Source organism: Phyllobates terribilis, unplaced genomic scaffold (assembly GCF_046119375.1).
Source record: "Phyllobates terribilis strain yellow unplaced genomic scaffold, ASM4611937v1 Scaffold_3__8_contigs__length_932513732, whole genome shotgun sequence".
NCBI classification, from domain to species: domain Eukaryota; kingdom Metazoa; phylum Chordata; class Amphibia; order Anura; family Dendrobatidae; genus Phyllobates; species Phyllobates terribilis.
The window spans coordinates 558,010,688-558,031,511 of NW_027362763.1; the positions used below are offsets into that span (position 1 = coordinate 558,010,688).

Here is a 20,824-nt window from a genome sequence, read left to right on the forward strand (position 1 = left end):
TACTGATCATTTGTATTCAGTCAGTAAATGATGAATTTGTAAGCGCTTTCATATTGCAGATATTGCACATTGTTTTATCGTGCACATAGGTCCTTTGTCCACTTTGTGGTATCTGGAGCATTAAAATAAAACAAATATAATTTTTTTCAACCTCCATAAATTTTAGCTTTTGTCACTCTTCACATTGCTTGTCGAAGGATAAAATCTATTTTCTTGGTCTTTTGATATTATAGGAGATTTTTCAAAAGTGTGCAAACAGTAGAAATGTTCTAAAATAAAAAAAATGTCCTTCATGATTTTCACCCTATTTATTAAGCATTTTAGATACTTTCTGTGCCTTATCCAACAAGAGGTGTGGCTTTACTAAAACCGGGCGTGGTTTAACGGCGTGTGTTAATCTTTTGGCACAATTTTCTGGCACAAACTAATCCAACTAGTAAGTGGTGTAAACTTAGACTAGACAGTCTAACCTATCATCCAGCATAAATCTGTGATAAATCTGGAGCATTTTAAAAAGGTCTAGTCCATACTTGCACTTTCTAAAAGTTAGGCAGTACTGATAAATATGCACCAATGTCTCTTAACCTTAGAGGGGTTGTCCGATGTAAATAAGATATCTCCTATACAGAGGATAGGTGACAACTTGTTGACTGGTGCGGATCCAACCTCTGGGACCCACATCGATCGGCAGAAAGGGGGAGTTTTTATCCCAGTTACAATGGAGCGGCAGTGTGTATGTTCGATACGCACTCTATTCAATCCCTATGGGGCTGTGAAGACCTGAGCTTAGCTTTTTCCAGTGGCCCGATAGAGGATGAATGGTGCGATGGTCGGAGGTCCAACCTGCCCTGACAATTTCTAATTAGGATAAAAGCTCCCCGATCTTCCAATATGCAAAATGTGCACAACTCTCATTATAATACATGATGATAATAGAAGCCATCTAAACCTGTAGGACAACATACAGTTCTGTAAAGTAAATACGTTTCCACTTCCATATGTCCTCTGTATTTGTCACACTGAATGGTTTCTGATCTTTAATAGTGGAGCCAATGGTTATAAAGGAAATAAAATGAGGATTGTCAAAGATTAGAAATACATGGCTGCTTTCCTCCAGAAACAGCACCACACTTGGCTATGAGTTTAGCAGCACTGGACTATTGAAGTAAATAGGCTAAGGTACAATGCCACATACCACAGGTATGGATTCAACTGGAGTTGAGTTTTTCAACACAGGATAGAAGTCTAACGTTTCTCATTGTGGAGAGTGACATACCAGCTCTGGCATGCCAAGGTAAGGAGGCTTATTCGCCATGCCTCCTCTGGGAAATTTAATATGCAAATTACCTCTTCAGAGAGGAAGAGGACTTTAACACTATAGCTCCACCTATTGGAAGCAGCAATCCTACAAGTCACAATAGGCCCTTTAACGAGTCGTGCAATGACTTAGGATAAAAGCCAAACCAAAATCTCAATTTGCAAACAGTGCTTCGGGCTATTGGCCCTTGTCAGTGCAAAGTATGACAACTGATTTGGCTAGGTAAGAGGCTATGGGCTGAGGTCTAAGGGGTAACGCTTCTTGTGGAGAGTGACATACTGGCTCTGGCATGCCAAGGTAAGGAGGCTTATTCGCCGTGCAATGCTCCTCTGGGAAATGTAATATGCAAACTGCCTCTTCAGAGAGGAAGAAGACTTGAACTCTATAGTGCCACCTATTGGAAGCAGCAATCCTACAACTCACAGTCGACCCTTTAACGAGTGTTGCAATATGACTTGGGATAAAAGCCAAATCAGAATCTCGGGCTTGGTGTTTATTTGCCCCTTCATGCATTTTCAGGATCCTTAAACAACTTAACCAAAGATCTCAAATTTGGACTCATCAGACCAAAGCACAGATTTCCACTGGTCTAATGTCCATTCCTTGTGTTCTTTAGCCCAAACTTGTCTCTTCTGCTTGTTGCCTCTCCTTAGCAGTGGTTTCCTAGCAGCTATTTTACCATGCAGGCCTCCTGCACAAAGTCTCCTCTTAACAGTTGTTGAAGAGATGTGTCTGCTGCTAGAGCTCTGTGTGGCATTGACCTGGTCTCTAATCTGAGCTGCTGTTAACCTGCGATTTCTGAGGCTGGTGACTCGGATAAACTTATCCTCAGAAGCAGAGGTGACTCTTGGTCTTCCTTTCCTGGGGCGGTCCTCATGTGAGCCAGTTTCTTTGTAGCGCTTGATGGTTTTTGCAACTGCACTTGGGGACAGTTTCAAAGTTTGCCCAATATTTCGGACTGACTGACCTTCATTTCTTAAAGTAATGGTGGCCACTCGTTTTTCTTTACTTAGCTGCTTTTTTCTTGCCATAATACAAATTCTAACAGTCTATTCAGTAGGACTATCAGCTGTGTATCCACCAGACTTCTGCACAACACAACTGATGGTCTCAACCCCATTTATAAGGCAAGAAATCCCACTTATTAAACCTGACAGGGCACACCTGTGAAGTGAAAACCATTTCCGGTGACTACCTCTTGAAGCTCATCAAGAGAATGCCAAGAGTGTGCAAAGCAGTCATCAAAGCAAAAGGTGGCTACTTTGAAGAACCTAGAATATAAGACATATTTTCAGTTGTTTCACACTTTTTTGTTAAGTATATAATTCCACATGTGTTAATTCATAGTTTTGATGCCTTCAGTGTGAATGTACAATTTTCAAAGACATGAAAATACAGAAAAATCTTTAAATGAGAAGGTGTGTCCAAACTTTTGGTCTGTACTGTACATCTATTGAAAATGTGCTGTGACATAGTATGCCTTTATGCAGAGGTGGACACTGACAGCAAAGAACCGTGTGCAAGACTTGTGTCTGGATTCTGTCCCCATCAGGCACCACCTGTGGAACATATGCACATTTACATATATTCACATTAGGCACAGAATGATAAAATGTGCACAATGCTAATACACACGTATTTGCATATTACACACGTACATAGTACAAATATGCACACAAGTATAAATAAAATACAAATGAAGAAGAGAGGGATCCAGCTCAGTGAACGGTGAATATGCTTTATTCACAAAAGTGCAAGTAGAGGATTAAAACAAGTTTCCCATAGTGGTGGTTACAAGGAGGAGGGCGGCATCGCATCAACGCGTTTCGAGTGACATGGCATCCTTAATTAACTGTACATGAAAGTATACAGGGATGCATGTGGCCCTTTCCTCAATACCCTTAGTCAGAAAATAAGTATCTACAAGGGAAGAAAATGGAATGATCATAACAGTGTCAGCGAAACCTGCATTGTGGCTGGGTGTCCTTACCCTACAGGTCCCTATACAGCTGAACTGGCAGCACTAATATGTCCACACTTGTTTCTATGGCACCCAGAGGACAGTGTGGGTTGGACATTCATTTTACAATACAAAGTGAGAGTCATAAATATTCCATGGGGTTATTATTATAATTATAATGGTTAAAATTCTGTAAAATGAGAAATGCACTTTGATTATTGCTTTTCTGCGCAATACAGCAAAACACTGTACTAAGTACACTTTTCACACCCTTGGTCAGCTCGGATTAGACTGTGTTTCTACTTTGTACTGCAGATAAAAGTCATGCTGGGATAATCCTAACAGGCTCCATCTCGTCTTTTAATAGGATTGTTTGAGATTTCATTATCAACCATTCCTTTATTCAATTATTTTCATTATCTAAACGGTTACATTCAACTAGTAATTCAGTGTATCAGATTAGAGGCCAATCCTTCAGTGTTAATTATCGTCTACATGTGACTGCAGCAGCTGGTAATATAGCATTTTGGAGAAAGCAATGATTCCAAAGCCTTGGTGAAGTCAGGATGAATTACATTTTCTAATGTTATGTTTAACACTGCATATATACAATATATTTAAAAGTGCTTAAGTCTAGGAAAAAAACTGACTTGATTCTTTCAGAAACGGCACCAATATTAACTTGATATTAGCTGTAATACCAGACGCAACCCATAAAAAAGGGTTGCACACTTTCTTGAAGAACTTTTTAGTAACAACTCCACTCGCCGTGTTTGAAGGAAGAAGAAGGATGAGTACAACCTCTAGAACACCGTTCCAACCGTGAAGCATGGTGGGAGAAATGTCTAATTTTGTGGGTGCTTTTCTGCAAAGGGGACAGGATGACTCCACCATATTGATGGGAGGATGGATGGGGTCATGTATCACAAGATTTTGACCAACAACCTCCTTCCCTCAGTAAGAGCATTGAAGATGGGTCGTGACTGAGTCTTCCAGCACATGACAATGACCCGAAACACACAGCCAGTGCAACTAAGGAGTGGCTCTGTAAGAAGCATTTCAAGGTCCAAGAGTGGCCTAGCCAGTCTTCAGACCTGAACCCAATAGAAAATCTTTTAAGGGAGGTGAAACTCAATGTTGCCCAGTGACAACCCCGAAACCTGAAAGATCAGGAGAAGATCTGTATGGAGGAGTAGGCCAAAATCCCTGCTGCAGTGTGTGCAAATATGGTCAAGAACTACAGGAATCGTCTGACCTCTGTAATTGCAAATAAAGGTTTCTGACCCGATATTAAGTTCTGTTTTTCTATTATATCAAATAATTAGTTTGCATTTTATTGCATGAAATAAGTATATAAAAATCATACAATGTGATTTTCTATATTTTTTTTGTAAGATTCTGTCTCTCATAGTTGAAGTGTACCTATGATAAAAATTACAGACCTCTCCATTCTTTGTAGGTGGGAAAACTTGCAAAATCGGCAGTGCATCAAATAATTATTTTCCCCACTGTGAAAGCTCTCAGAATATAGCGGTGCAAAAACAATTCTTTTTTCTAAAAAATAGTTTTCAGTGTTTAAAAGTGACAAAACATAAAAAATTATATAAATGTGGTATCACTGTAATCACACTGACCCAAAGAATAAAGCTGTCTTAGCTGACTTATCAATTGTACCACATGGAGAATGGCATAAAAATAAAACAAAAAAAAATTCTGATTACTGATTTTTGTTCATTCTGCTTCACAAAAATCGGAATAGAAAGCGATCAATGCTATATGCCAATGGTACCAATAAAAACCTCAACTCATCCCACAGAAAAATAGCCCTCACATGACACTGTGGTCAGAAACAAAGAAAAATGATATCTCTCAAAACATGGATATGCAAAAACTTTTTTCTATTTTTTGTAAAAAAAAGCATTTTTTAGTGTATAGTAGCCAAACATAAAAAAACAATATAAATTTGGTATTTTTGTGATCACATTGATCCAAAGAATAAATCCATCTAATCACTTATACCACACCGTGAACGGCTTAACAAATAAATCAAACCAATTCTTCACCTGCTGTTGATTTGTTTGTTCTACTTCCTAAAAATTGAAGTAAGACTCGGCTCACGTTTATTCTGCGCTGTATGATGAGTACTTACACCGGGGTTTCCTTGCAAATCTCTGAAATACGTGATTAAGACAGAACCCCCAGTGGAAGATTCTGGAGGCACTTTGGACTCTCTCTGGCCTATGACCCAGCTCTGTCCATCTTTTTCAGCGTGTACAAAAGCATGATGAACCACAGTTTTGTGTAGTTCTGAAAAGAAGGACACCTCTGAACCGAGGAAAGACGGAATCCAGAGTAACTCTACTTCATCATTATAGTGAATGGATCCCTCAGGGGTTTCCTCTGAATCACGTCATTCGGAGAGTTAGATGGAAACCCCGATGGAGCCCCACAGTGTGCCTAAACTACATTTAGCATCCACATGTTTGCCATTTCTGTAGAGATGAGAGTCCACTTAATTTATGGGGTGTGAGTCTCCAGGAGCACGAGCTTGGCATAATATATGGTCCCTACAAATTACTGGTCACTACAATGGAAGATTTGCAATTTTTACTCAGCATCATCCATTGCTGCTTGTTTCTGGAAAACACACATGAAGTCCAAATCAGCAATACACCCGTATATAAATTTACAGAGAGATGTAAATTCCAAAATGTGGTCACTTGAGGGGGAATTCTGCTCTTCTGGCACTTACGTGCTCTGTATATGGAGTCTGCAAACTATTCTAGGAAAATCTGTGCTCCAAGAGCCAAATAGCACACCGACCTTCCAGAGTCTCGCCGTATGGCTAAGTAGTACTGTACAGCCACATATGGGGTATTGTCACGTTCAGCAGAAATTTTGTGACACATTTTGATGCCATTTTACCCATTTCTTTGTGTGAAAATGTAAAATCTGGGTCTAAAACAAAATTTTTGTGGTACAAATGTGATTCTTTTTTCTTCAATGCCCAATGATATAAAATTCTGTGACACACCTGTGGTGTCAATATGTTCACTGCACCCCTAGATTAATTCATTGGGAGGTGTTGTTTGTAAAATGGGGTCACTTATGGGGGGTTTCTGCTGTTCTGGCACCTCAGGGGCTCTGTCAATGTCATATGGCACACACAAACGATAACCACAAAATCTGCACTATAATATGGCGCTTCTTGCCTTCTGAGCTGTCCACTGTGACTGAAAAGTAGTTCCCAATTACATGTAGAATATTCTCAGGAGAAATTGCACAAAAAACTCTGCAGTCCATTTTTTTACTTGGGGCTAAAACAACATTTTAGTGATAAAAAATGTAATTCTTTTTTCACCGCCCAGTGGTATAAAATTATGTGAAGCATTTGTGGTGTCAACATACTCCCTGCACACCTAGATGAATTCATTGAGGGGTGTAGTTTGTAAAGTTAGGTCACTCTTTGGGATGGGGGTTCTGTTTTTCTGGCATGTCAGGGGCTCTGCCAATGTGACATAGCACCCTCAAACCATTCCAGCAAAGTCTGCACTCCAATATCGTGCTCTATCCATTCTGACCTTTGCACTGTGCATCAAAAGTAGTTTTCGAACACATATGGGGTATTGACGTGCTCAGGAGAAATTGCATGATAAATTGTACCATTCATTTTTTCCTATTACCCATTTTGAAAATTAAAAACCTGGCACCAAAGAAACATTTTAGTGGAAAATGATAATTTTTCATTTACTCGGTCCCAATGTTATACTATGCTGTGAATTGCCTGAGAGTTAAAAATGCTTACTAAACTCCCAGATGAATTCCTTGAGGAGTGTAGTTTCCAAAATGGAGTCACTTGTGGGGAAGGGGGGGGTTCTACTGTTTGGCATCTCAGGGCTTCTCAAATGTGACATGGCGTCCACAATCTATTCCAAATATAAATATCACTCCTTCCCTTATGAGCCTTGCTGTGTGTTGTCGTGTGTTGCACAACAAATTTTGGGATCCATTTTTTCCTTTTACTGTTGTGAAAATGAAAAATTTGGGACTAAAGCAACATTTTTGTGGGAAATTTTTTTTTTTTCATGGCTCAACATTATAGAATTCTGTGAATCACCCGTGAGTTCAAGGTGCTCACCACACATCTAGATCAATTCCTTGAGAGGTATAGATTCAAAAATGGCATCACTTGTGGGAAGTTTACACTGTTTAGGCACATCAGGGGATCTTCAAATGTGACATGGCATCTGCAATCTATTCCAGCTAAAATGGTGTTCAAATAGCGCTACTTCCTTTCTGAGCCCTGCTGTGCGCCCAAACAGTAGTTTTCCACCAAATATGGAGTATTGATATACTCAGGAGAAATTGCACAACAAATTTTGGGGTCAATTTTTTTCGTGTTACCTTTGTGAAAATGAAAATATTTTGGGCTAAAGAATATTGCTTTAATTCCTGTGAAGCACCTAAAGGGGTAATAAACTTCTTGATTGTGGTTTTGGGCACTCTGAGGGTTGCAGTTTTAAAATGGTGTCACTTTTGGGTATTTTCTGTCACATGGGCTCCTCAATGTCACTTCATATGTGATGTGGTCCCCCAAAAAATTGGTTTTGTAAATTTTGTTGGAAAAATGAGAACTTGCTGATAAACTTTTAACCCTTCTAACTTTGTAACAAAAAAAGTTTCAAAAATGATGCTGATGTAAAGTAGAGATGTACTAAATGTTTTTTATTACCTATTTATGTGATATAACTATCCGGTTTAAGGGCATAACATTTCAAAGTTTGAAAATTGTGAAATTTTCTAATTTATTTGTCAAATTTTTTATGCTGATGTGAATAAACGCAAGTCATATTGACCTATATTTACCACTAATATGAAGTACAATGTGTCATGACAAAACATTCTCATGATCACTGTTAAAGCATTTCAGACTTATTACCACATAAAGTGACAATGGCCAGAATTGAAAAATTGAAAGCAGACCTGGGGGTGAAGGGGTTAAGGCTGTGTTTGCATTACAAAGATCAAAATGGGCTCAATACACATCTAGGAGACCTCAGAGTGCTATACATATATTTTTTGGGGTAATTAATTTTTAGGGAAAGTTCTGTGAAACTGGCGAACCTGAATTTCAAATGATCCGCTCATCTCTAATGACATTCAAGACGCATTAAGGTCAATATAAAAAAAGCACAAGGTACTTTGTAGCAATTATTATGCAGCCCAGAATTCCTGGTAAGGGATAAAAAGCTTACGTTAAATATATCTAAATTAGAAAATGGCATCATGCATACTAAAAATCCAAGTTTCAATATAATTAAAATGATTGTCGAACAAATACTATTTATGCAAGGAAAAGGAGACCAAATATTTCTACTCCAAAATCAATCCTTAACCCCTTTCCCACCTTGGACGTAAGAGTACGTCCAAGGTGGGATCCCTGCACTCTATGCAGGCTCCGGCGCTGATCACCCCCCCCTTCATACCATTCAAAATAAAACAATAAGAAAAAAATCAAATATACACATATTTGGTATTGCCGCGTTCAGAATTGCCCGATCTATCAATATACAAAAAGAATTAATCGAATTGGTAAACGACATAAAGAAAAAAAAAATCGAAACGCCAGAATTACGTATTTTTGGTCGCCGGAACATTGCAATAAAATGCATTAACAGGCGATCAAAACATTGTATCTACCCCAAAATGGTATCAATAAAAACGTCAGGTCAGCGTGCAAAAAATAAGCCTTAAAAAAAAAATACACATATTTGATATCGCTGCATTTAGAAATGTTCGATCTACCAAACTATAAAGTAAATTAATCCAAGCGGTAAGTGTCGTAACGAGAAAAAAATCAAAACGCCAGAATTATGCTTTTTTGGTCGCTGCAACATTGCAATAAGATGCAATAACAGGCGCGCAAAAAATAAACCCTCACCCAGCCCCAGATCCCGAAAAATGGAGACGCTACGGGTTTCTGAAAATGGCGCCATTTTTTTTTTTCAAACTTTTGAATTTTTTTCCACTTAAATAAAAAATAACCTATACTTGTTTGGCACCTACGGACTCATAATGACCTGGAGAATCATAATGGCAGGTCAGTTTTAGCATTTAGTGAACACTGTAGAAAAAAAAAACAATTGGGAATTGCACTTTTTTGCAATTTCACCGCACTTTGAAATATTTTCCCGTTTTCCTTTACAGGGTATGATAAAACCAATGGTGTAGTTCAAAAGTACAACTTCTCCCGCAAAAAACAAGCCCTCACATGGCCCATATTGACAGAAAAATAACAAAGTTATGGATCTGGGAGCAATAAACAAAAACGGAAAAACTCAAAGTCGCGAAGGGGTTAAAAAGAAAAAGTTCAGAATAGCTGCCAATTAGAGAATAAAGGATCGATCCACTGAGGATCAATTTTTGAGTTAAATTTAAAAAAAATTCACAGATCCCTTCAAATTGAAACACATTGCAAGGCTCTGTGCTATGCTGCAGTAACAGTACATCACAGTCACATCCAGTACATCTCTCTGTCTTACTCTCTTACAAAGTGCAGAAAACATGGGAAGACATTATCCTGAGAGATCGTCGAAAAAAAAGATACCAACATTGTCAATCTATTATCATACATTATTGAAGCAGCGCCCACGACATTATCTCGAGGTATCAGTTTCACACCAACTTTTTATTTTGATTTGTATGACACTATTCTTGAATTATACCATTTTATGAGGTCATTGATTAAAACTGTTAAAGGGGTTGTCCAGGTTTAGAATAAAATCTTTAGAATAAATAATTTTAAATCCTGACAGCGAGCGGTACGCTTACAGTCTGTATTTTCCAGACTTACCCCTGAGAGTGGGCAGTCACACAATTTGCATACTTTCGCTCATATTCTGACAGGAGGTGCTCGCACTCTCTCAGTGCACTTCTATTGAGCGAGGGTGAGCACGTCTAGTTGGCATGTGACTGCAAGTATGCGAATAGTATATCTCACACAGCTCTATTGATGAAAAAATAAAGTTATAGCAGTCAGAATAGCAGTTATAGCACTCAGAAAGTGGTCCAAAAATAGTAAAACACAGAAGAGTATAAAAGTTTGCTATTGGTGTAATTGGAAAGACCTGTAGAACAAAGATAGCTTGTTATATAATATGCTAAATGGTGAACACAAAAGGATTTTCAATGTGACTTACAATGTGTGAATTACTGTTTTTGATCCATTCTTTCCCACAAATAGTTAATAGAAGAGTGTAAGATATATGTACCCAAAAGGCACCACTGAAAAATACAGCAATTCCAGAAAAAAATCAAGCCCTTAAGCGGCTAAGTTAAAAAATAAATAAACTTGGCCCAAATAGACCTGGTTCTTAAAGAGTTAACATCATATGATTACACAATTTTAAGGGGTTCATTCACTTAATTTTTATTTTAAGAAATGGGTCATGGACATGATTTAGTGGCCCTTACTAATATGTAAGTATTACAGGAAGCAGCTTTCCTATATGTCGTGTTGTTTAGTGGAGGAGGCTGATGGACAGGTCTGGTCACATGATCCTCCAACAGCAGCCAACTGGAGAGTTGTGCTGTCTGCGGGGAAGGCTGTACTAATAACCACAGAACCTGTAATAGTATCTTAGTAAGTGCTACAAAATCATGTCCCCAACACATTTAGAAAATTAAACTTAATGTATAAACCCCTTTAACTTCTCTGAACTCTGGATTGCGATATTGTGATAAATGAGCATTCTAATACCCATTAGCATTCTATTTGTCTATAAGTTAAATTTAGAGGAGGCACTTGTTTTGACCAAGATGATTTTGGTCTGCTGATACACCAATCCAGATTTGAAACACATCATATTCTCATAAGAATTACGACCTCCATTCATCAGGATCAGCAATATTCACACCAGTCTTGATGAAGGGGCAATTTGCTTCTGATTCTTTAGGAGACACATACAGTACAGACCAAAAGTTTGGACACACCTTCTCATTTAAAGATTTTTCTGTATTTTCATGACTTTGAAAATTGTACATTCACACTGAAGGCATCAAAACAATGAATTAACACTTGTGGAATTATATACTTAACAAAAAAGTGTGAAACAACTGAAAATATGTCTTATATTCTAGGTTCTTCAAAGTAGCCACCTTTTGCTTTGATGACTGCTTTGCACACTCTTGGCATTCTCTTGATGAGCTTCAAGAGGTAGTCACCGGAAATGGTCTTCCAACAATCTTGAAGGAGTTCCCAGAGATGCTTAGCACTTGTTGGCCATTTTGCCTTCACTCTGCGGTCCAGCTCACCCCAAACCATCTCAATTGGGTTCAGGTCTGGTGACTGTGGAGGCCAGGTCATCTGGGGTAGCACCCCATCCTTCTTGGTCAAATAGCCCTTACACAGCCTGGAGGTGTGTTTGGGGTCATTGTCCTGTTGAAAAATAAATGATGGTAAACGCAAACCGGATGGAATAGCATGCCGCTGCAAGATGTTGTGGTAGCCATGCTGGTTCAGTATGCCTTCAATTTTGAATAAATCCCCAACAGTGTCACAAGCAAAGCACCCTCACACCATCAAACCTCCTTCTCCATGCTTCACGGTGGGAACCAGGCATGTAGAGTCCATCCGTTCACCTTTTCTGCATCGCACAAAGACACGGTGGTTGGAACCAAAGATCTCAAATTTGGACTCATCAGACCAAAGCACAGATTTCCACTTGTCTAATGTCCATTCCTTGTGTTCTTTAGCCCAAACAAGTCTCTTCTGCTTGTTGCCTGTCCTTAGCAGTGGTTTCCTAGCAGCTATTTTACCATGAAGGCCTCCTGCACAAAGTCTCCTCTTAACAGTTGTTGTAGAGATGAGTCTGCTGCTAGAACTCTGTGTGGCATTGACCTGGTCTCTAATTTGAGCTGCTGTTAATCTGCGATTTCTGAGGCTGGTGACTCAGATAAACTTATCCTCAGAAGCAGAAGTGACTCTTTGTCTTCCTTTCCTGGGGCGGTCCTCATGTGAGCCAGTTTCTTTGTAGCGCTTGATGGTTTTTGCAACTGCACTTGGGGACACATTCAAAGTTTGCCCAATTTTTCTGACTGACTGACCTTCATTTCTTAAAGTAATGATGGCCACTCCTTTTTCTTTACTTAGCTGCTTTTTTCTTACCATAATACAAATTCTAACAGTCTATTCAGTAGGACTATCAGCTGTGTATCCACCAGACTTCTGCACAACACAACTGATGGTCCCAGCCCCATTTATAAGGCAAGAAATCCCACTTATTAAACCTGACAGGGCACACCTGTGAAGTGAAAACCATTTCCAGTGACTACCTCTTGAAGCTCATCAAGAGAATGCCAAGAGTGTGCAAAGCAGTCATCAAAGCAAAAGGTGGCTACTTTGAAGAACCTAAAATATAAGACATATTTTCAGTTGTTTCACATTTTTTTGTTAAGTATATAATTCCACATGTGTTAATTCATAGTTTTGATGCCTTCAGTGTGAATGTACAATTTTCAAAGTCATGAAAATACAGAAAAATCTTTAAATGAGAAGGTGTGTCCAAACTTTTGGTCTGTACTGTACCTCCTAATATTTCAGGAGCATCCGGCAAGTGGCGATTTACAAAGCGATTTACACTAGAAGGAACTATATATCAAAATTTAAAGTTTTGAGACCCCAACAAATCCACATAAAAAAGCCAATTTTGAAAAGTAGCCTTTGTTGTCATTATTTATTTTGCTCTATTGGAAAAATCTGGCCTCTTTGACCACAGAAAAGAGCAGATTTCAATTATTAATCTACATTGGCTGTCATTTGTTTGCTATCGGTATCAGTCAGTATTTCCTTTAGATAGATTAGATAACTAAGGCCCCAAATTTTTAGTGACACAAACACAGGATTTCCTTACCTACATTTCTCAAACTTTGCACAGTGACAGCGAATCCTTTTGTCCTGGGTAGTAGATGATGTTTGAGTTTCGGAAGGCCTTTGGCTTCAGCAACTTGCATACTGATTTCATGTTTTTTCTCTGTGAAACGAGTACCCTCACAATGTATTAGAAACTGAGAAGAAAAGAAACAGAAATGAGAGAAATCTTTAGTTCTGTGCGCTGTATTGTTTAAAGTGAAAGTTCACACCTTTTAATTCCCAGGTCTAAAAACCTTTATAAGGATTCTGAGCTCCAGTCAAATAGCAGAATTCTGACTACTCTATAAAATACAACTGTTCCCTGGAACTGGAAAGAGATTATTTGCTTATCATTGTGATGTCCTAATATTTAACATTAAGGATAAGACGCAAATTTAAAAACTCCAAATAAGCCTCCTCAACATGTTTCACCCAAATTTCGGGCTTCATCAGTCTCATTGCCCTGATGAAGCCCAAGTTTGAGTGAAACATATAGAAAACACTAGTTTTTAAATGACATCTGATTCCTATAGTTAAAAATTGTAATATCACATTAATAAGCAATTAAGCACTTCAAAAAGAACAGTTAGAGAGCTAAAGCCACTTTCTGTAATGTATTTCTATTTAATATAGCGAGTGTTTTACTAAGAAAACAAATACATTGACAATGCCTTATTGTGGCCATATAGCACTGATCACCATTGTAGCAAGATCCTATTTATATACTCTTGTAATATAATGTCTAGCCAATTCTAATAACGGCTATTAGTTTATGGAACTTAAATGCATTCATGTTAGCCATTTCTACTTGAAACAATATAAAATACTTATCAATAAGATATCAGTAGGCAGTTTCTTATCACTGCCCCACTAGTGAGCAATACATTTGGAGGTTTACCGTTAAGTGTATTTTTTATTGAGTACTAGTGTTAGTTGATAAGTACTATACCCATAAGATACATAAATAATAAGATATATTCTATTAAAAGTTTTATGTTTTATAATAGTTTGGTAAGCAAGGGAATTTTTTGACCCTCGAGAACTGGTAATTTAAATGACTCAGTATTCCCTACTAGTGTTGAGCGAATTTGTTCGGCATTTCAAATTCGGGTTCGTGTTCGGGGTTCCGGCTTGTTCGCGCCAAAAAATCGGCTCCGCCCATGAACATCCCTGATTTGCCACGCTGTCACACAGATGCTGTCACGCAGATGTATTCCCTACCATACTATGGAGTAAGATGTAATTTTTTTTTTATACACTCTTCAAAAACATACAAATTGGGTAATTTGCTTCTTATGAAATTGGCCAATACTTGTGTCCAGATGCGGAAGTTATATTGGGACCAACTCTGTGGATAGGGACTGATGCTAGTAATCATAATTTTTATGAATTTTCGTAGAGTTCTGCAAAATAGGTTGGCAATATACTGTATACGCAACAGGGCATAAAAAACAACTTTATTATTTTAAAGACATTAGTAAAGTTTAGTAGTCCAATTTCTCTTAGTAAAGGGGTGTAGGCTGCGAGAATATGCAAATAAACCCAGAAATATGAATGCAACACCTCTATTAAATCAAAGTTTAGTTGAAATACACTATAGGTTTTGTTTGCCTGTGTATCCATACATCATGCTAGAGCATGATAAGTGTATGCCGACAACCATCTTGATATTTTGTTTTATTTGGGTCTTTTAGAATGTGACCATGCATGACATTAATAATGAAAGAAAACAATACATGTACCTAATTCCGTATTGCCAAAACCCAAGAAAGGTACAGTGTTACAAAGGCTCAAATATCTAGAAATCTTCCATTGTGTGTTGTAAAATGCAAAATGGCTGCACAGTTACATCTGAAAGTACCTTGGGTATTAATCAATGGATGGATGGATGATCTACAAAATACTGGTTAAACAGTAATAATTTAGAATTAACTTACCCAAAAATGTTCTGGATAGTCCCTAAGATTTTGTAAACCCTTCACAACAGTTTTTCGATCCTCTTCCCACTTTCGTTTACAGAACACAATCTCCAAGAAGTACCACATCCAGCCGATAACAGGTACATATGATAGCTCTTTCTTTGCTAGCACTTTTGAGCTCTGGCAACAAGAAATAAAGAATAAGTCTGTGAAATCTTCAAGATCTCTCTCTCTTCATATAGCAGTCACCTCCCTATCGTCACAAGTTTAAAAGAGATGCGAAACATGCTGAATATTTTGGCCATTACAATACTTAATCAATGAAGGTCTCAAAATGATTAAAAAAATAGTCATAAAAGTAAATTTTACAAGTTATCAATTTATCATGAAGGCTATAGCAATGAGTTATCTTGTGACAATATACAGTACGTATCCACTGTGAACACACATTGTTTACATTTAGGCTTGCATATACAATAATGTAAGTTAAATTACTATACATTGTAATACTAAATTATAGTCATTCTAACCTACAGTTTACAACAATGTGGACTCCATATCTGAAATTTGCCAATATTCAGTTCTCTGTCTCACTGCATTATAAGAGCACAAATAGGCAGGTAGGGATTTATACAGCAGCGACCAAAAGTTTTGCATTTTTTAAAAAGTGTGATTACTTCTGTCTGATTGTTGTGATGCCATTTTCCTAGTAATTTTAGTAAACGGAAGCAAATGTTTATCAGCTAAAAGGAAGAAAATTGTGTTTGACTTGTGTTTTATCGCTTTATGTGTTATTTTTCAACATATGCTGGGCCAAATGTTTTGCATATTTTGTCATGGGTAGTCGAATTTTGTTTACTTTTTTTTTTATGTGTGTGTATTTAGGTTAAAACATGGCAAAGACAAAGCCAAATTTATCACCAGATGTCAGGAAACTTATTATTCTGAGAGTGAAGACCGGCAACAGCCAAAAAGAGGTAGCTATGGAATTGAACTGTTCTCAGAGTCAAGTGTCACATATATTAAAGAAAGAAAAAGAAGGTTCTGGAACAACTGGATAAATATGGAAAACTTTCTCCAGAGTTGATCAAATTATTAAGAAAAAGTCAGTATCTGATGTCCTTTAAGGGGTGTATAGATTTTGCACGAAATGAACAAAGAATATGGGGTCAAAGTGAGCCGCCAAACTGTGGTGCGATGGTTAAGAGTTGTAGGGTTGAATGCAAGAGTTCCCATCATGAAGCCTTTCATCTCTGCAAAAAACCGAAAGGTCCGACTTGAGTTTGCCAAAGAACATAGCCAATGGAAAGAGACAGATTGGTTTAAGGTGTTGTGGTTGGATGAATCCAAGTTCAATTTGTTTGGTAGTGATGGCAAGAACTATATATACCACCCACTTTGTAAAACATAATGATGTAAGGTATCAAACACCTACAGTGAAACATGGTGGTGGCAAAGTCATGGTTTGAGGCTGTTTTTCTGCATCTGCCATTGGCCCTCTGCATAGAATTGATGAAAATGTGAATGCTACCATGTACAAGGATATACTGGAGAATGTAATGCTGCCACATGGTAAAACCAAAGTAGGCAGGGGATGGAAATTCCAGCAATACAATGATCCTAAACACACATCCAATTTAGTCCAAAAATTGGTTAGCAAAGAAAAATGTTCACCTGTTGCAATGGCCAAGCCAATCACCTGATTTAAACTCTATAGAGCACCTTTGAGATGAGTTAGGGTGAAGTGTTTGGGCCCGTACCCATAGGAATAAAGATAAATTGCAGATTTGCAAATGGAATGGAGCAAGATCCCTAAAGATATCTTGAATACCCTATTGGCTTCAATGCCCTGTTGGTGCGGTGCAGTAATTAAAGGAAGAGGTTATGCTCCAAAATACTAAGTTATGGCATTGTAAACAATAAATTATTCTCTATGTTGTGATCAATAAATAGTATATGCAAAACTTTTGGCAGTCAGTTTTCTTTAATTAAATGACCATACCTATATTCAAAAGCATTTTGGTTAAAATTAAGGTCTTGTATGATGACAACTTCATGCACTTTCAATTCATCACCAGGGAAATGGCATGACAACAACCAAACAGAAGTAATCACACTTTAAAAAAAAAATGCAAAACTTTGGTCGCTAGTGTATGCTGATGATGCTTTGGACTATAACAGAGGTGGTGAGTCAATATTAGAGGTGGTAACAGTAGCGTAGCTGCCGGGGGGGCAGTTGCCCTGGGCCCCTCGCTCAGAGAGGCTCACGGGGAGCTACCAGTACCCATAACCAGTACCGCAGAGCTGTGCGGTACAGCAGGGAGACATGATCTCCTTGCACTATAGATTTCCGTTCTTTAGAAACAGGTCTACAGAAAAGCAGGATGTGGCTGTGGCCGAGGCACCGGCGCAGGACAGTAAGGTCCCGCTGTGGTGACATCATTGTGCTGCGTCTTGATTATGACATCCTGTGCATGCGCTGGCACAATGCCCTCAATGCTGGTGTACATGTTAGGATCTTGGATTATGTGAGTATATAATGTTTTTTATTTTAATTAATACTTGTGGTGTGACTGTGGGGGCATCATAAAGTATGTGGGCTCCTCATACAGTGGACAGGGGGTCCTCATACATTGTAGGGGCTAGCGTGGGGCATCATAAAGTATGGGGGTCCCTCATAGAGTGGGGAGGGGGTCCCCATACATTGTGGAGGCCCTCATAAAGCGTGGGGGCCATTATACAATTTGGGGACTACTACAGGGCCATCATACAGTGCGGTGGAAATTATCTAGTGTGGGGGCTAATGTGAGGACCATTATACAGTTTGGGGCTAATATGGGGGCCATTTTACAGTGTGGGAGCTAATATGGGGGCCATCATACAATGTGGGGGCTGCTGTAGTGCCATTATAAAGTGTGGGAGCTAAGGTGAGGGCCATTTTACAGTTTGTTGGCTGTTATTGAGGCCATCATACAGTATGAGCACTACTGTGGGGTCAATTACAGTTGAAACTAGAAGTTTACATACGCTATATAAAAAGACACATATGCATGTTTTCAGAATAAACCTTTCCCGTTTTAGGTCAATTAGGATTACCATAATTTTTAATATTTGCCAAATGCCAGAATAATGGCATTTAGTAATGCTAAAGTCAGTGGCTATAGAAGAAATCCTCAAAAATAGCATTAGGCTAATTGAGCATACACACCTACATATAATGTGGATGCTGGCTTATTTTAATTGTGTGAATAATTGTTGGATCAATGAATCATTTGCAGGTATGTATTTCATAGATATGGCAAGGAGGGGATCTTGTAAATGTACAACAAACATGGGACAGAAAAGAGTCTTAGGATGCTACATTTAAAAATCTGGTCCTGAGTGCTCAAGCACAAGCAAGTCGCAAATTTATAAACCTATTTACCCTCTGTATATCTGTATACAACCATATTTTAGCGAGAAACTTAATTAAAATCTATTTAATTACCAAACAGTCATTCTAGAAAAAGCACTGCAATTTTACATCATAAGAAAATTACAGCCATATAAACAGTTTTGTAATTTTTTAAAGTAATCTGTAATAGTTTTTTTTAAGGTGTGAGACCCAAAAAAGCTAAAAAGATCCACAATTTTTTTGACATTTGATTGGTACTCAATTCACAGGCTCAAACCTTAGTTTAATGATTGTAGCATGCAACAAACAGGTCATAAGTATGGAGTAAGCAATGAGAATACATTTCCGTGCTAGAACCCATCTGGAACAGGTAGTAGCACTTGGCAGAGCAAATCAATTAGTTCTTCATCTTTCATTAGCCATGAGTAGATTTAGTTAAATATGCAAAATGAAAAAACTTCACAAGTAGAGATGAGCGAACTCGAACTGCAAAGTTAGTGAGAGTTAATTGTTGACAAAGTGCACCTCATGGGATTACAATTCTACATTGTCTGCCATAACAAGAATTAGTTATGAAGGAGCAAGACACTGCTAAAAGGATTTTTTATTTTTGATCACAAACTGATACAATCTATGTAGTAATGTCTGTGCCAGCATGAGAAATAAAATAACACACAACAAATAGATCTTTATCGTTAAATCCTCTTTGTGGTATACAAGTACCTGAATGTGACATGCCAATTAAGTTTTTCTGAAGCCTGCGGGAATAGTTCAATCTGACAATATGGACCTAAGGTCAGAAAATGTTGTTTACGACTGAAATAGTGCAAGTGCTTTAAAATTCTTTCAAAATAAGCCAAATATAACATTTATGGGGATCTTGTTAGCAGGATATTAGACCCCTCACTAAAAGCATGTGGTGCTTACTAAATCCTAACCTTTCTTCTACTATTTAATTTCAATATGTTAGACAAAATCCAGCCTTGAAGTTTTAATCACAAGTGCAGGGAGCGGACAGTGCACTTCCAACTGTTCTAGCTATGTTATTTGACTGATGGGTCAGTCGTTGTTCAGTGACCTACTGCGCCTGCCCAAGATTCTGCGTAAGCGCCAATGTAGCGCCCCGAGGGTTCGGCCGCTACAGGGGTATTGCACCTCTGCCAGAGGTGTGGTATTCCACTCCCGGGTAAGGATGGAGTATGGACCAGGGCTCAGTTAGCTGCATACAGCACACTCACCCCATTTCCGAGGGACAGTTCAACGGTGCTCCCATTAGACAGAAATGCAGGTACGACAGACCATGTCCCTGGCGGGAGGGGGGAGGAATACCCAGTGGTGTAGGAGCAGATAGGGGTTGGTTCCTGAGCGTAGGTAGGAGCCCATTGGTTGCTGGTCACCTGGGCTCATGGCTAGAGGGAGGTATAAAAGGTGGGCACCATCTTAGGACAGGGAGCAGAGTCAGTCTGTGCAGAGAGAGGAGAAGACAGGGAGTAGAGGCTCTGTAGGAGCTCTACTCCAGAGTGGGCCTAGAGAAAGGCCGAGGAGGAGAGCGGAGAGAGAGAGGAGGTGAAGGGGAGCTGTGGTTCCTTCTCAGCCCAGCTCCACGAGAAAGGAGAAGAAGGAGGAACAGAAAAGAGGAGAAGAAGAGACAGAGGAACAGAGGGGCTCAGGAACAAGAAGGTGGAAGGGACCCTAAGAACCCACGAGAATACCAAGTGAAGGGTCAGGCAGATTAAGGGTACCGGATCCCAAGTTGGTGGAGGAGAAACAACCCTCAGCCAAAGACCGGAGGCTGTGACCATTTATTGGTGCAGCACCTCATCAAACCTGCTAGGAAGGCACCATAAAGGACAGCGGGGAACGGGGCCCACGTTTACCCGCGCAGATCCACGGCAGCTGGACAAAAGTGGGTCACTGGTGAGGCAGGCCAGCGGAAGGATTGAAGGGGGTCCTGAGCCATACTTCTGAGCTGCCTGGGAGTTGACCGAGCCCCACACCTGGTGGACGCAGCACGGCTCGGGCGGTCACTGCTGACAGAAGTGACCCGGAGCAAATGAACTGTGAGTAAAGACCCTGGACTGTAACTTGTTGTCTGTGTGCTCCTTCGCGCCTCCAGCACTACCGGTACTGGGATTCTCACCACCATCACTCCCACCATTCACTACACTGCCCTGGGGCAGCACTCTTCCCGTGGGGAGTCACACCATCCCAGCTGCATACATCATCAGCCCCAGCGATCGGCCTTGCAGCGGCGGTTCTTAATAACCGCAATACACGGGTGGCGTAGTCGGACATCACTTAAAACTTATAAAGGGACTACCAC

The 20,824-nt window shown here is 39.2% G+C and overlaps 1 protein-coding gene across 3 annotated transcripts in view; it reads right to left on the reverse strand.

Moving 5' to 3' along the window:
- Nucleotides 1-20,824, reverse strand: part of AGPAT4 (1-acylglycerol-3-phosphate O-acyltransferase 4) — a 137,596-nt gene that overhangs the window by 17,754 nt on the left and 99,018 nt on the right. For all 3 annotated transcript variants that reach the window (XM_073673250.1, XM_073673248.1, XM_073673249.1), the window contains 2 exons: nucleotides 15,126-15,287; nucleotides 13,190-13,343 (listed from right to left, as the gene is read on the reverse strand). In XM_073673250.1, coding sequence (XP_073529351.1) covers nucleotides 13,190-13,343; nucleotides 15,126-15,287 — 316 coding nt within the window. The remainder of the gene's footprint in view (nucleotides 1-13,189; nucleotides 13,344-15,125; nucleotides 15,288-20,824) is intronic.